At 40.3% G+C, this 13,583-nt stretch overlaps 1 protein-coding gene across 6 annotated transcripts in view; it reads left to right on the top strand.

Annotated features, from left to right (window-relative positions):
- The window catches only part of Ahcyl2 (adenosylhomocysteinase like 2), a 187,016-nt gene extending 177,621 nt beyond the window's left edge, over positions 1–9,395 (top strand). For all 6 annotated transcript variants that reach the window (XM_048786938.1, XM_048786937.1, XM_048786941.1 and 3 more), the window contains 5 exons: positions 991–1,089; positions 4,417–4,485; positions 4,608–4,686; positions 5,937–6,057; positions 6,414–9,395. In XM_048786938.1, coding sequence (XP_048642895.1) covers positions 991–1,089; positions 4,417–4,485; positions 4,608–4,686; positions 5,937–6,057; positions 6,414–6,420 — 375 coding nt within the window. In that variant the 3' untranslated portion in view covers positions 6,421–9,395. The remainder of the gene's footprint in view (positions 1–990; positions 1,090–4,416; positions 4,486–4,607; positions 4,687–5,936; positions 6,058–6,413) is intronic.
- Positions 9,396–13,583: the final 4,188 nt, after the last annotated feature.

The raw sequence follows: 13,583 nt of genomic DNA, 5'->3' as shown, positions 1-13,583 counted from the left end.
CATAAATCATTTGCATTCTAGTAAAGGAATCCAACCTTACCTATATTTGTGTCCTTTACTACAATACTTAAAATATGATATGTGCTTAATATAATGATCAGTGTATAGCTTAAAGTATTTCTCTTTGGAAACTTAGTATTTGGCAGAATTTTTCAGTTTTATCAAGTGAACCAATAGTAGTTTTAAAATATGAATTTTAGGCATTGCCTGTTGAAAGAAGGGAGCAGTTGTCTTAAGTGTTCACCCTGAGACTGTTACTTGATTGCTGCTGTTAATAAACTTAACATTTTTTCTCTTGTTCTCTGAATGTACAATATACAGAAATGGAAGGAGGGTGAGCCATTGGGAGCTTTACTCTACCATATAGCATTTCTTTAAAGCCTACCTCACATTTGCACTTAGGTCACAAAGCTTCTGTAACCTTAGGGTAAACCACCATCATTAATAAGGTGGAACTTGGGACATTGGGACATGAGGGTAGAACCTTGGCCCCAGCATGCTGTGTCTAGGACATTCAGCCTTCTCTAGCTAATCCCACTCAGTTCTTATCCTACTTTTTGTCTGTGTCTCTCAGCACTTATGTATTCAGTTTGCACTATATTAGTTTGCACTAGTTTGCATGTAGCTTTGTAAGTATTTTCCTCTCACATATGTATTGTTTTGTGTCCCCAACTAAAGTGCAAGCTTTTTGAAGGCAGAAGCCATGCCTTTGGTTTCTTTTGTATTTCCCATAGCACCTTTTACTGTGCTCAGCAGAGTGGGCGTACAATATGTGTTGTGGAATGACATCCTGAGTGATCTCTCCCTGGCTGGGCCTAAGATTAAATTCCCTGAAATGGAACAGTCCTAACCAACCCAGGACAGGTATTCTCCATGTGACATGTTGGTTGCTCTTTTCAACTTGCTATTTGAAATGGTTTCCTTCAACCTCTTTCTGACCTGACATGGGACTTGCCATGGCTAATGATGCTCTTGCTGTATGTGTTCTAGGCAAGTCTGCGGACACCAGAACTGACCTGGGAACGAGTGAGATCCCAAGTTGACCATGTGATATGGCCTGATGGCAAGAGGATAGTACTGCTGGCAGAGGTAAGACTGAGGCTGGCAGAGATACTCCCCACTGTCAGGGGAGACTCCAGTACCCTAGTCCTTTCCTCCTCAAGTTCCCTTATCTTTTTCAATCCCTTCTCTTAAACACAAGTTTAACTACTTTACCAAGAGATTTTTCTTCTAATTGTGAAAGATCTTTTCATTCAACAATTAAGAAACTATTTTAGTTCCCTACTTTTCACCAATTATCCTGTCTCTCCATGTCACTCTCCACATTGAGTCACATAATAACTATTACTGTGGAAGGAATTAACAGAACAGAATCTCTTTGAGTGATGCTTACAAAGAGATAATGGTATTTGTGGGATGATATAATCAGAAAGCACAAAGTAAGTATTCCTGACTAACTCAGACTATCTTGGGTAGGCTCTGGAAAAGCTAAGTCTTTGCTGATCTGTTTTTTTGAGTGTCCACTCCCATGAATTGAGCCAAATGTGTAGTAGGTACTCAACTCTATATTGGTTCTTGATATTTTCCCCTCCTGGTTTCTTCTTGAGTTTCATTCCATGTAGCCTTCCCTCTCATGTCAGTGTTTTCTTTCCTTTCCTGAAGGCTTCTCTCCCCCAGTCATAGGAATCCTGATTGCTATGATAGCCCCTATTCTTATTGCTTTCTCTTTAGGGAAAAACACCAAAATAACAAGGATAATACTACTTTCCTTGGGTTTTAATTTTCAGTTAGTTTTCTTTTTTTTATATTAAAGAAAATAAATTTGAAAATGTAACTGATAGCCTGTTTTTATCTAGGGGCCCATAAAGTTAAGTTTGAGCATCCCTGCTATTCTCTTCTTCTTTTCCTAGCTCATCTCACCTTCTCAAATACTTTAGGACATTTATACAAGGACTGATTATTTCTTCACAAGGAAAGAGTGGGTATGGATAAGGGATGGGCAGGTTGATTAAATGGGCATTAATAGCCCACTGTCTGGTAACTTATTTTTAGTTTCCTGGGAGGTCCCATTTAATAATTTTGCTGTCAAAATCAAGCACCACAGGTGTTTTTTGCTATTTTGTTGAGCAAAAAGAATGGTCAGGCTTCCTAGAAAACAAAATAGTGAAGTGTGGCATGGAGGCAGTTCTAGCTCTTCTGCCTGAATTACACACTTAAAATTCAAGGCTGTGAGCTGGGGATGTAGCTCAATAGTAGAGCACTTGTCCTTCATGCATGAGGCCATGGGTTCCATCACTAGCACCACAAACACACACAAAAAAAGAATCAAGGCTGCCCTTGAATTCATAAGACCCATTTTGAGAAAGAAGCAAAAAATCATCAGTTTCATAAATTCATAGATATCTTTCTTCACAATCTGGAGAGACCCCCACCTGACAAGATCATTGTCTGTGACAGTCTTTCAAAGGGATGTCATTCCTCAGAAGGAGCGTATTTTGCTATAGAGTGTGGAAAATCCAAGAGAAATATTCCCTTCCTTGGCAGTATTATGTGACTGTGCCTACTCCTTTTTGCATAATTCCATAAATTATTTAGTTAGTACCTTCAAAGACACACAAAAGGTCAATATCAGTGATCATCAGGGAAATGTAATTTGATTTTTTATTTTTTTTGTGGTGCTAGGGATTGAACCACAGGGTCTTGTGCATACTAGGCAAGTGGTTCACTGCTGAGCCACATATCCAGCCCAGGGAAATGTAATTTTAAACCATAATGAGATATCACATCACTCTAGTTTAGAATGACCATTATTGCCTAGTGCAGTGATACACACCTGTAATCCCAGCAACTCGAGAGGCTGAGACAGGAGGATTATAAGGTCAGTACCAATTTAGCAAAGTCTTAAGCAACTTAGTGAGATCCTGTCTCAAAATAAAAAATAAAAAGGACTGGGAATGTAGTACAGTATTAAAGTGTATCTGGGTTTAATCCCCAGTACCAAAAAAAAAAAAAAGAATGACCATTGTGTGTGTGTGTATATATATATATATATATATATATATATATTTTTTTTTTTTTTAAAGACAAAAAGATAACAAGTGCTGGTGAAGATGTAGAGAAAAGGGAACCCTTGAATACTATTAATGAGAATGTAAATTTGTACAACCATTATGAAAAACAGTATGGAGGTTCTTCAAAACTAAAAACAGAACTATCATCCAGCAATCGCACTACTTGTATATATCCAAAGCAAATGAAATAAGTTTGTCAAAGAGACACCTGCACTCCATTGCAGCACTGTTTACAATGGTCAGGAAATGGAAACAACCTACGTGTTCATCAACTGATAAATGAACAAAGAAAATGTGTACATATAAACAGTGCAATACTATTCAGCCATAAAAAGTATGAAATCCTATCATTTATGACAATGTGGATAGAACTGGAAATCATTATGTTAAGTGAAATAAGTTAGGCACAGAAATTCAAATACTGCATGAAGTCACACATGGAATGTTTAAAAAAAAATGGATCCCATAAAAGTTGAGAATAATATGGTGGTTACCAGAGGATGGGGAGAATAGCAGAGAGGGAGGGATGTGGAAAGGTTGGTCAATGGGTACTAAGTCATAGTTAGATAGGAGTAAAAAGTTCAGGTGTTTTATTGCACAGTAAGATGACTACAGATTACAATTATGTACTGTGTATTTCAAAAACTAGAAGAAAGATTTTTTTTTTTTTTTGTACTGGGGATTGAACCCAGGGGTGCCTAACCACTAAGCCACATTCCCAGCCCTTTTTAGTTATTATTTTGTAACAGAGTCTTGTTAAATTGCTTAGGGCCTTGCTGAGTTGCTGAGGCTGGCTTTGAATTTGCAGTTCTCCTACCTCAGCCTCCTAAGCAGCTGGGATTACAGGCATGTGCCACCACTCCCAGCTTAGAAGAAAGGATTTTGAAAGTTTTCACCACAAAGAAATGAAAAATGTTTGAAGAGATTGATATGTTTACCCTGAATTAAACATTGTATAGTAGATACATGTATTTAAACATCATATGGTATCCCATAAATATGTACAATTTTAGGGTTTTTTTGTTTTGTTTTTGTACCACTGAGGCTGGCTTTGAACTTTTCATCCCCCTGCCTCAGCTTCCCAAGCTGCTGGGATTACAGGCCTATGCCACTATGCCCAGCCAATTTTACTTTTTATGTACCAGTTAAAAATATTTTATATAAAAATTTTAAAATACTTAAAAAACAAAATAGATGTCAAGTAACTTGTATGTATTGAACACCTGCTTTTTGTCCATCAATGTTAGTAGGGAAGGGTTTGGGAAATGGCAGTCATTCTCTTCTCTCATTCCTCAAAGGCCAGTGACATTCCTAACCCCTTTGTGTCTTTACCTTTGACCACTAGGGCCGTCTACTGAACCTAAGCTGCTCCACAGTGCCTACATTTGTGCTCTCAATCACTGCTACTACTCAGGTGAGACCTCCAGAGTAGAATAGCAGTGGGCTGAAAAGGGTCCTTAGACCAGCTGGGTTTCACTCTATACAGGGTAGATGGCTGTGAATGGCACGTCAGCATCTATCTCTCTGCTCTTCTAGGCTCTCGCCTTGATAGAGCTTTACAATGCTCCTGAGGGTCGCTATAAGCAGGATGTCTACCTGTTGCCTAAGAAAATGGGTAAGCACATGCTCTTCTTTCCCCATTCTTTCTTTTGTTCACAGTCAGAGGCTAAAAAAAGGAAGCTTGGGGCATTAATTTCTTATGGGTAGGAAAATCTTTAATCTTATAAAGTAGTAGCTAGGAGTCCTAGGTTCCACTCCCAGTTGATTTATCCCATTTTCCACATGGGTTGCCCTAGCGGAGTTCTGACATCTTGTTGTGATTTAGGTTACCTGCCTGTGAATTTTAAGGATTTTTATCTCTCAAAGTATTTTGTATGTAAGAATCTCAGAGAGTAAAAAATATCCCCCTCCAAAAGAGAATCATCTCCACCATGTGACATCTGATTTATTCCATTCTAGGCTGCTTGCTAAACAGCCCCTGCTTTTCATACTACACCTTCCAACAACTAGCCCCCTTGCCTGAGATCAAGGAAAAGACTGAGTGGTTCTTGGTAGGAGTGTAGTTATGTGGGTGTTTGGTACAAAGGTAACATTAAACTCTACTAAATTTTTAAAAAGCCTGCCTTAAACACCTGAATTGACCCAGTGTGTTTACAGATACCTCAGGCAAAGATCAGAGAATATATCAACTTCTGGTTTTGTTTTAGCACCTGTTACAAATTGGATATTTTCCCTTTAATAGACAATTAAAAGAATATAAAGGAAATACAGCAGTTCATATTCTGACTGAATATATAATAAAGTTGAGAAGACCAAATACTTAAGAAATTACATAAAATCATGTTATTCATAATTTATGAATATTTACTTATTGTACAGTGTATTTAGATGATAAAATATAAACCAAAACTCATAAGACAGAAGAGTACTGAAAGTAAAGCAAACAGTCTAATAGTATTCTTAGTTATTTCTTTCCAGTCTCCCTGAGTGACCCAAAGAATAGAGTCCAAGGCAGAACCAAAGTTGTAGCCTCCCATTATTTAGTCCTCCTACTATCCCATTTTTTTCTTTTAGACCCTAAGACTTATTGCTTTTTTCATCTCTCTTTCACCCCTCTGGGAAGAAGGAAAGGTTGAAGGCTGAAAGAAGAAGAAATGTTACAACTTTGAAAGGCACTGGGCTTCAAAAAAAAAAAAAAAAAGCAGCCATTCCTTAGAATTGAGGGTCAGTGAGCAAAAGTTAAGTTTTTTTCACTTGGCTTCAGGAATTAGAAGGTATCTTACAACTTTTTCAGGCCCTACTTAGGGAGGACAGCTAGATAGGAGGCATGAATGCTCATACCAGGGCTTCTGTGGTCTATTCCAGATGAGTACGTGGCAAGCCTACACCTGCCCACCTTTGATGCCCACCTGACAGAACTGACAGATGAACAGGCCAAGTATCTGGGACTCAACAAGAATGGGCCCTTCAAGCCTAATTACTACAGGTGCTTGGGCTTCCCAGAAACCAGGGAATCCTGTGTAGTGAAGAATTTCCTGCTCTGGAATTGGTCTTCTTTTCCCCTACCACATACATCTGCATGAACACAGAATAAACCCACCACCCCCTCAGTGTCACCTGCAAGAGATTCTTTGAGACCTTCTGCATACATTAGTGTTTCCCTTCCCCAAGAAATACTGTTCTTTTTTCACTGATGTGAAGAAAAAACACAATCATCTACACTCACCATACCCTCCAGAAAAGCCCCTGCCTCCCTGTTACACCTTAAGTAGGCTCTTCTTGTTCTGTCATCCCCCACTACCTGATAAAATCAGTCTTATCTTTTTTTTTTTTTTCCTCCAGGTATTAAGTGCCTGTAACTCAAGCCAGAAGACATTATAAGGAATAGAACTCCATGCCTTTTCTCCACTACTATCCAAGAAAGACCTAGCAAGCTGCTCCTTCAATCAGCTGCCCGCCGTGCTCACCCTGTGTGTTAGGTTATTTATTTATTAAAATCTAGAATCCTGTGCCTGTAGCCTTGGCCCAGAGTGTGGTTACTGCTCCGAGGGCCATGAGAGCTACAGAGGACAGACTGAGGAAGGAAAGAAATGGGGGACCCATTCCTAGTGCATCATACACATCATTCCCCATTGACTCTGAATCCTCAGCAATGGCCATTTTTCTCATGTTCAGGCTCAGGAATTAGTCCAGGGATTCCAGGCCTCCTGTTCCCTGGGTTTTCTGGAATAAATTTTTAGCAGCTGCCTTTCTTAGCTTTGGCCCTTCCCCAGGTGAGGCCTTTGGGAGCCACTGAATTAATGTGACCTGAGTTCCCAGCCTTGACCATCACTATCACTGCCTTCTCTATAAAAAGGCTAGTCAGGAAGGAGTGTTAAGGCCTTGGCAAGCTGCATTAAGAACTTAGCTGGGCCTGTGACTGTGCCTACTGGGGTGTCCTTCCTTACCCAGCATTCCTTTCTTCTTGAATATTTATGTCCATTTTGATGCTTTCTGGTTCCAAGAGGGATATACCTTCATGATCTCGTCAACAGCTCTGATGTTTGTCAGACTTTTTTTTTAACCATCTTTCCAACCCCATCAAACTCTACTCAGGAAGTGAGAGCCAGTACCACCAGGACCCATAGTTTTGTTTTCTTGTCATTTTACTGGATATTTTCCCAGGAAGACCCCTTCAGATTGGCATTGTCTCAGAAAAGGAGGGCTTGTTGTGGAACACTGCTTGCTTAAACTTTTGTTATTACCTAAAAATACTTCTGAAACTAAGTAGGGAAAGGCATACTTTCCCAGGGATTTAGAGGTTTAAGTCTTTGGAAATGGGACAGGTGTTTTAGGCCCACTACTTGACACTCTCAAGAAGCAGGTATGTTTGTTCCTAGAAAAGACTTGGCAGCTTGACTGGCTGAGGGGTAGAGATGACACTATAACCTGTATCCAGATGACCAAAGCTAGTTTGACTAGCTTGAACCTCATCATTCATTTATCCCTTTGGCCATTGCCATGGTAAAACCAACTACAATTTGATCAGTGGTCTTTCTTCAGCTGGCATATCTTTGTGTTCTGACCTTTTTAAGATTTCTGTTTCAGAGTTCATTTCTTGAGTAACTCCAGCATTATAAAAAATATTAGTAATGCAAGCAACATGGAATTTTATATCCCACCCAAAAGTTGAATTCCTGTTAGAGGCTAACTTGCTGACTTTAAGGTTTCCATTTGGGACCACATTAGTTCTAAGGATTGAAGTCTGGAATGACTCTAGGAATCTTGAATTAAATAAGTCTCTCTTCCCTCAACCAACCCTATTTAATGCTCTCATGTTTGTTTCCCATTTTTTCCTTATGATGGTCTGCCTCAAAAGTCTCAAGACCAAGGTGACTCAAGGAAATACCAGACCATCCAGAGTTACTAAAACCTTCCTATCCTGACCACCCTCTACCTCCACCCTGTTCAACTTCCCCTGGTCTTCACATATACCCTTAGAGCTAGTCTGGAAATGTCCTTTCTTCTGGAGATACAGAGGTATAACTTGGTAGATGGCTATTTGCACCATTAAATAAAATATAGACTCAGCCCATTGAGTCTGGTTCTTCAGAGGCCATTTCTTAGCACTATTGGAAAAGTGCCACATACGTGACTATATTCTGATTTATAAGGAAGACTATAAATGCTGAAACTTCTGCTAGACTAATAAGTTCTTTTGCCTGCCCAGTTCTGATTGTTGTATTAATTGGATCTCTTTACCAAAAGATTCAGATCTTACCTCATCTATGTCCAGCAGATTCCATTAGACAGATATCTGGACTCTTGCCTATTATGTTCTTAGACCAAAAATCATAACCTGCTGTTTCTCAGCAAAGCCTTGCTCTCTGTGGAGCTTACTATGTGCTGGTACTTTTAACACTCTGTCTCACGATAGTGAAGACACTCACTCCAAATAGAAGAGGAGCCACATGGGCTTCTAAGTTAGGTTGTCAGTGTTGCTGCCCATGGTGAGCTATTTGCCTCTGAGTTTCAGATGACCTCCCTTCCTCTCTCTCTGGGGACCCTGTTTCATCAACCATTAAAAAGAAGGAGTCCCAGGCCTCCTATTTGGATTGTTTATTAATGTTGGAATCTGATCATTATTCCCTCTACCCTTGGAATCAGACCAAATATGTCTTCTTTCCTCCAGCCTCTCACCTTAGATGCATCCTAGGTATCAGGAGGCATGGGAAAGAAGGCTGATTATCTCTTTGTATGTGACCCTGGCCTGTGGGGATACATACTATTTTATCTTCAATGAATTCATGCTACTTTCAAGGTCTTTTTGCCTTCTTAATGGAAATATTCAATTTCCATTTTTTCTCACTGAGAAAAAAATGCATCTAGTCTACTTTCCCTCTGCCCTCCCAACTCCCCATCCTACCTTCCCAAGTGAGCATGGCTCTCTGTGGCCACACACTCCTGCAAAGCTTTTTTGCTGCTTGGCTTTTATCTGAACAGATCTGAAATTGCTGCTCCTGTGGTTATCTCAAAATTAACTTTGTCATGGTTTAAAAAGAATCAAAATGCATTGTTGCATTAAGCTTTTTTAATAAAGGAAAATTATGGAAAGAAAATAGGCAACACCAGCAAATTATATGTGGACAAGTCCTAAACTATACATACATATATATAAAAAAAAATCATCTAGTTCTCACTATCATCTTATTAAAAGGAACAAAAACTTCTAAGGATCGCCACTTCTGAGAAGCTCTTGGAAATCTTTATGTCTAAGTGATTGTATTAGATCAGCAATAATGATTATGTAATCTCAAAAGACAAATAAAATATTCTTAAAATGGATTCTTGTCTTGAGAGTATTCCTTCCGTTAACTAGGAACTCAGAAATGAAGTCTCTGGGCAATGAGCTAGCAAGCCTGCTATAGGGCAAGGATGTGAAAAACCAAAGCAGTTACTACTGGTGTGTTAGAGTTAATTATACCTTGAAACCCTTATTCCATGCTGGGCCACTCCACTAATAGCTTCTCCTCTCTCCCACCACCACATCCTGGCTATGTTTGTAAAGAAGGTGCCTTGTCAGAACCACTACCCTGGGGAATTGAGGCTATAGTCTTATCAAGGTAGAGAAACTAAAGGATGGTTCTAGGTCCTTCAAGCCCTCTATGCCCTGCCTTTAACTAGAGAGTACAGAAAGTTAATATCCCCACAGTTTGGGACCAAAGGATCCAGATACTCAGGACGTAGTTACAACCAACCAAAGGGAAGAGCAAAATGAATCATGGAGGATTTTTTTGTTTTGTTTTTTTAAAAAGAGAGAACTTTTTAATATTTATTTTTTAGTTTTTTCGGTAGACACAACATCTTTATTTTTATGTGGTGCTGAGGATCAAACCCAGCACCACCGCGCATGCCAGGCAAGCGCATTACCGCTTGAGCCACATCCCCAGCCCATGGAGGTTTTATTCTAACTCAGGTAACCCTGGAGGATGAATCCATTCACCTGATTTTTCCCAACTACCAGGGTAGCCATCTCCTTTAATTGACAACCTAAACTAGTTCTATGTACTATATGCAAGGTGTTTTCCTCCCTATCAGAATCTTCTGCCTCTTTGATTTCCATTTATTTAAACTAAGGGCCATTGGGTTAAAATATTTGGGGCAGTTGGTAGTGGCTCAAAGCTTGTGCCATTCCAGTTAAGAGGAGAATGCTGCTAGCAGCTAGTAATGAGGCCTGTGAGTCAACTGGCAGGATTTGTTCCCTTCCAGCAGGGCTTGACACCTCCTTTGTGAAGAATGGAAACTTGGGTACTTGGGTCTTAGTTTCAGACTCACAGGGTCAGCCTGGCTGCCCACTGCTGTGCAAGTTTCTTTACCTCACAGAATTATGGAGAGGAACTTGGACTTTGAATCAGATTAATTTGGGTTTGAATTCCAGCTCTGCCATTTACAGGTTTTGTAAGTTGGCCAAATAATAAACCCAATCAAAGCTCTAGTTTTCTTGCCTGTAAAATACATAATGCATATCTCTTAGGACAAAGATTTAATGACCTGTTGTGTAAAAAGTACTGCTTACGAAACCTGGCACATACTGCTTAGTGCATAAACATTAATTCCCTTTCTCATTTTAGGGCCCTACAGACTCTGTTGAATTATTACACCCACACATGCCCTTTCTGCGGAAAAGAGGGTGTTCTATCCTTTTTCTACTGTATTATCCTGGCTGCCTAATACCCTAAAAAACAAGGTACTTTAAATCACCCTGCATCTTATTTAAGACAATTTAAAGTTATCTCAATGCCAAGTGCTATCTACTTAATCAAGTATTTGACTCCATGGATTAGAGCGCTTAAATGGGAAGAAGGTATGTTTGATCCTTGTGACTAGTAACTATACCTAATCTATACCTCTAAACCTCTGACAGCAGCCTGAGTTTCAGTACAAGGGAAATTGGTAGTGTAGGGTTTGGGGGATTTTTTGTTGTTCTTTTGGTATTAGGGATTGAATCCAAAGGTGCTTTACCACCAAGCTACATCCCCAGTCTATTTAAGGACAGGGTCTTACTAAATTGCTTAGGGCCTTAATAAATTGCTGAGGCTGGTCTTGGAACTTGTGATCGATCATCTTGACTCAGCTTCCCAAGTTGCCTGAATCACAGGCATGCACTACTGCACCCAGCTGGTAGTGTAGGTTTTAAAATAACCCAACACTGTGGCCATCCTTGCAATATGAAAAGACATGTAGACCAGACCTGACTAATTAGCTCCCAAGTATATTTGTGGGTGTCTTTGTGGTCAGTGGTATTGATGACTGTCATTCTTTCATTGAAATATAACCTAAAAGAAAATTTGTACGCCAATTCCGTGGCCAATAGTATCAAGTTTTCAGTTAATCTGTGGACTCTTGTTACTCCTTCCAGTTTTTTTTCTGGATATTTTCCTATATATGACAAGTTCTGTCATATCTGTTCATTCTTTGCAATCTCCACAGCACCAATTTTTCAAATCCCTTCTTTGAAAGTAAAGCCAGGTGGAGCTCTAGGGTCAGGATAGGCCAGAGGAGATAGAAGGCCTACCCTCATTTCTGCTCCCAGTAGATTTCTTTGCCCTAGGGATAGGCAGGAAAATGAGCAAAGCCTCAAAACTGACCACTGGTAGAGATTTCTGCCTCTTGTGGGGATACTACTGATTTAGTAGGCTCTCAAAAGAATATAAAGTTCTGGGACTATCTGTCCTGGAGGTATGACTGCTTAGGAGAAATATTGGGAGAAAGAACAGTAGATAATGAATTATTTTTAGTAAGAAACTCAATGGGCTGTGCTGTGGCAGTTTTATCAAATTAAAGCAGTGATGAGCTAGGCGTGGGTTGTGAATTTTAATGCAGAGTATAAATTTTTAAGAGTTTAAAAATTATTCTCTGAAAAAATTTCAAAATCAAATAATTTAGGCCTTGAGCCAATGACTTTCTTGGAAATTCACATCAGCTCAATTCTGAAAACTAGGAGACCTCAATAGGCCATTTCACTACACAGGACATCTGCAATATCTAGAGGCAATTTTGGTTGTCACAGAGAATGCTACTGGCATCTACTGAGGGGAGGCCATGAATCCTACAATGCATGGGACAATCTCTCATAATATTTTTTTCAGCCCCAAATGTCAATAGGACAGAGGTGGTGAAATCCTGTGTTAAACCTACAGAAATGAAGTATACAAAAATTAATGAAACTTGGCCCTACTCACAAGAAGTTTATATTCACGTTGGGGCAGTCTTGGGAATGGGAGAGTAATGGGAAGATGGGTGAGGTCAGTAAGGAGATGTAGGGGATCATAGAAAGGAACCCAGAAATCTCCAAGTGGTGTTTTCACTTGCCTGCCGTGATCTGTCATCTACCAACTGGCAAAGGGAAGAATGAGGGAGAGAGATGGCAAGAAAGGGATGGAGGTATCCCTAAGATATGGAAAAGGGGAATAATTCCTTTGGGAAATGCTAAGATTTGTATCAAGGCAAAGAGGAGTGTCAAAAAGAAGGCTTTCTGAACAAGAAGGGGGTGATAACTAGAATGTTTAAGGAATAACCAAAGTCAACCAAGAAAACAAAAGTTTCCTTCAGAGAACAACATAGGCAGGACACAGACAAGATACAATATGATACATTGGGAACTGCCCGCAAGGAGTACTCTGTGAGTACTTGTTTCCTCATCAATAATAATTGATTCGTGAGCATAACCTGTCAGAGGCATGACTGATACCTGTAAAGTGCCTAGTGTAATGCCTGCCTGGCATCAAGCACAGTTCAACAAGTCCCCAAATCCTTTCCTACAGGAACTGGGCTGTGGATAGTGGTCTGGTTCCACCCATTCCCTTCAGTGTGCTTGTTTGGAGCTTCCATTACCAAGTCAGAGCTGCCAAAAATATTTGCCACAAGCTGCTTTTTGGATAAATTCAGGAGATGGAAAACCACACAACCTTCAATTGCCCCTAGTAACTCTGAGCCCCTAGGAAGGATCTTATAAGAAAAGGAAGGAAAGGAAGAAGGGCTTGCTGTCTATTCACACTATGAGTAAGGTGCCCGTACAGCAGAGAAGGGAAGATGACCAGGAGCAGCCCTCAAAGCACCAATCCTACTCCTCAACCCTCAGTCCCCTAGCCAGCCTTCATTCTGGGAGGGATGAGTTCTCTTCAGAAAGCTTCCCTAGAGAGCGAGTTCTTCCACCCGGCGGTGCCAACCTTCCCCTGCGGCTAAACGGAATATGGGACGTATGCAGCAGCAGGATTTGGGGATCTGGAGTGTGATAATAGGGAAATGCAGACGCAGTGGGGCAGGGAGCGGTGACTAGAGCTCCCGGAAAATGTCTGGAAGGAGGGAGAGCGCTCCGAGACACCAAGCGAGAAGCGAAGACGTAAACCGCCTTAAGATCAAGGACCCGTGGAGGGAGGGAGGTGGAGCGGGGAGCCACCTAAGAGTGTCGAGGCACCAGCAACGCTGCAGGAATTAAAAAGAAAAAGAAAAAAGAAAAGAAAACGGGGGGGG

This window comes from Marmota marmota, unplaced genomic scaffold, assembly GCF_001458135.2.
Source record: "Marmota marmota marmota unplaced genomic scaffold, marMar, whole genome shotgun sequence".
NCBI classification, from domain to species: Eukaryota; Metazoa; Chordata; class Mammalia; order Rodentia; family Sciuridae; genus Marmota; species Marmota marmota.
The sequence above is the reverse complement of the archived record's forward strand: the minus strand, read 5'-3'. Positions and strand labels throughout refer to the sequence as shown.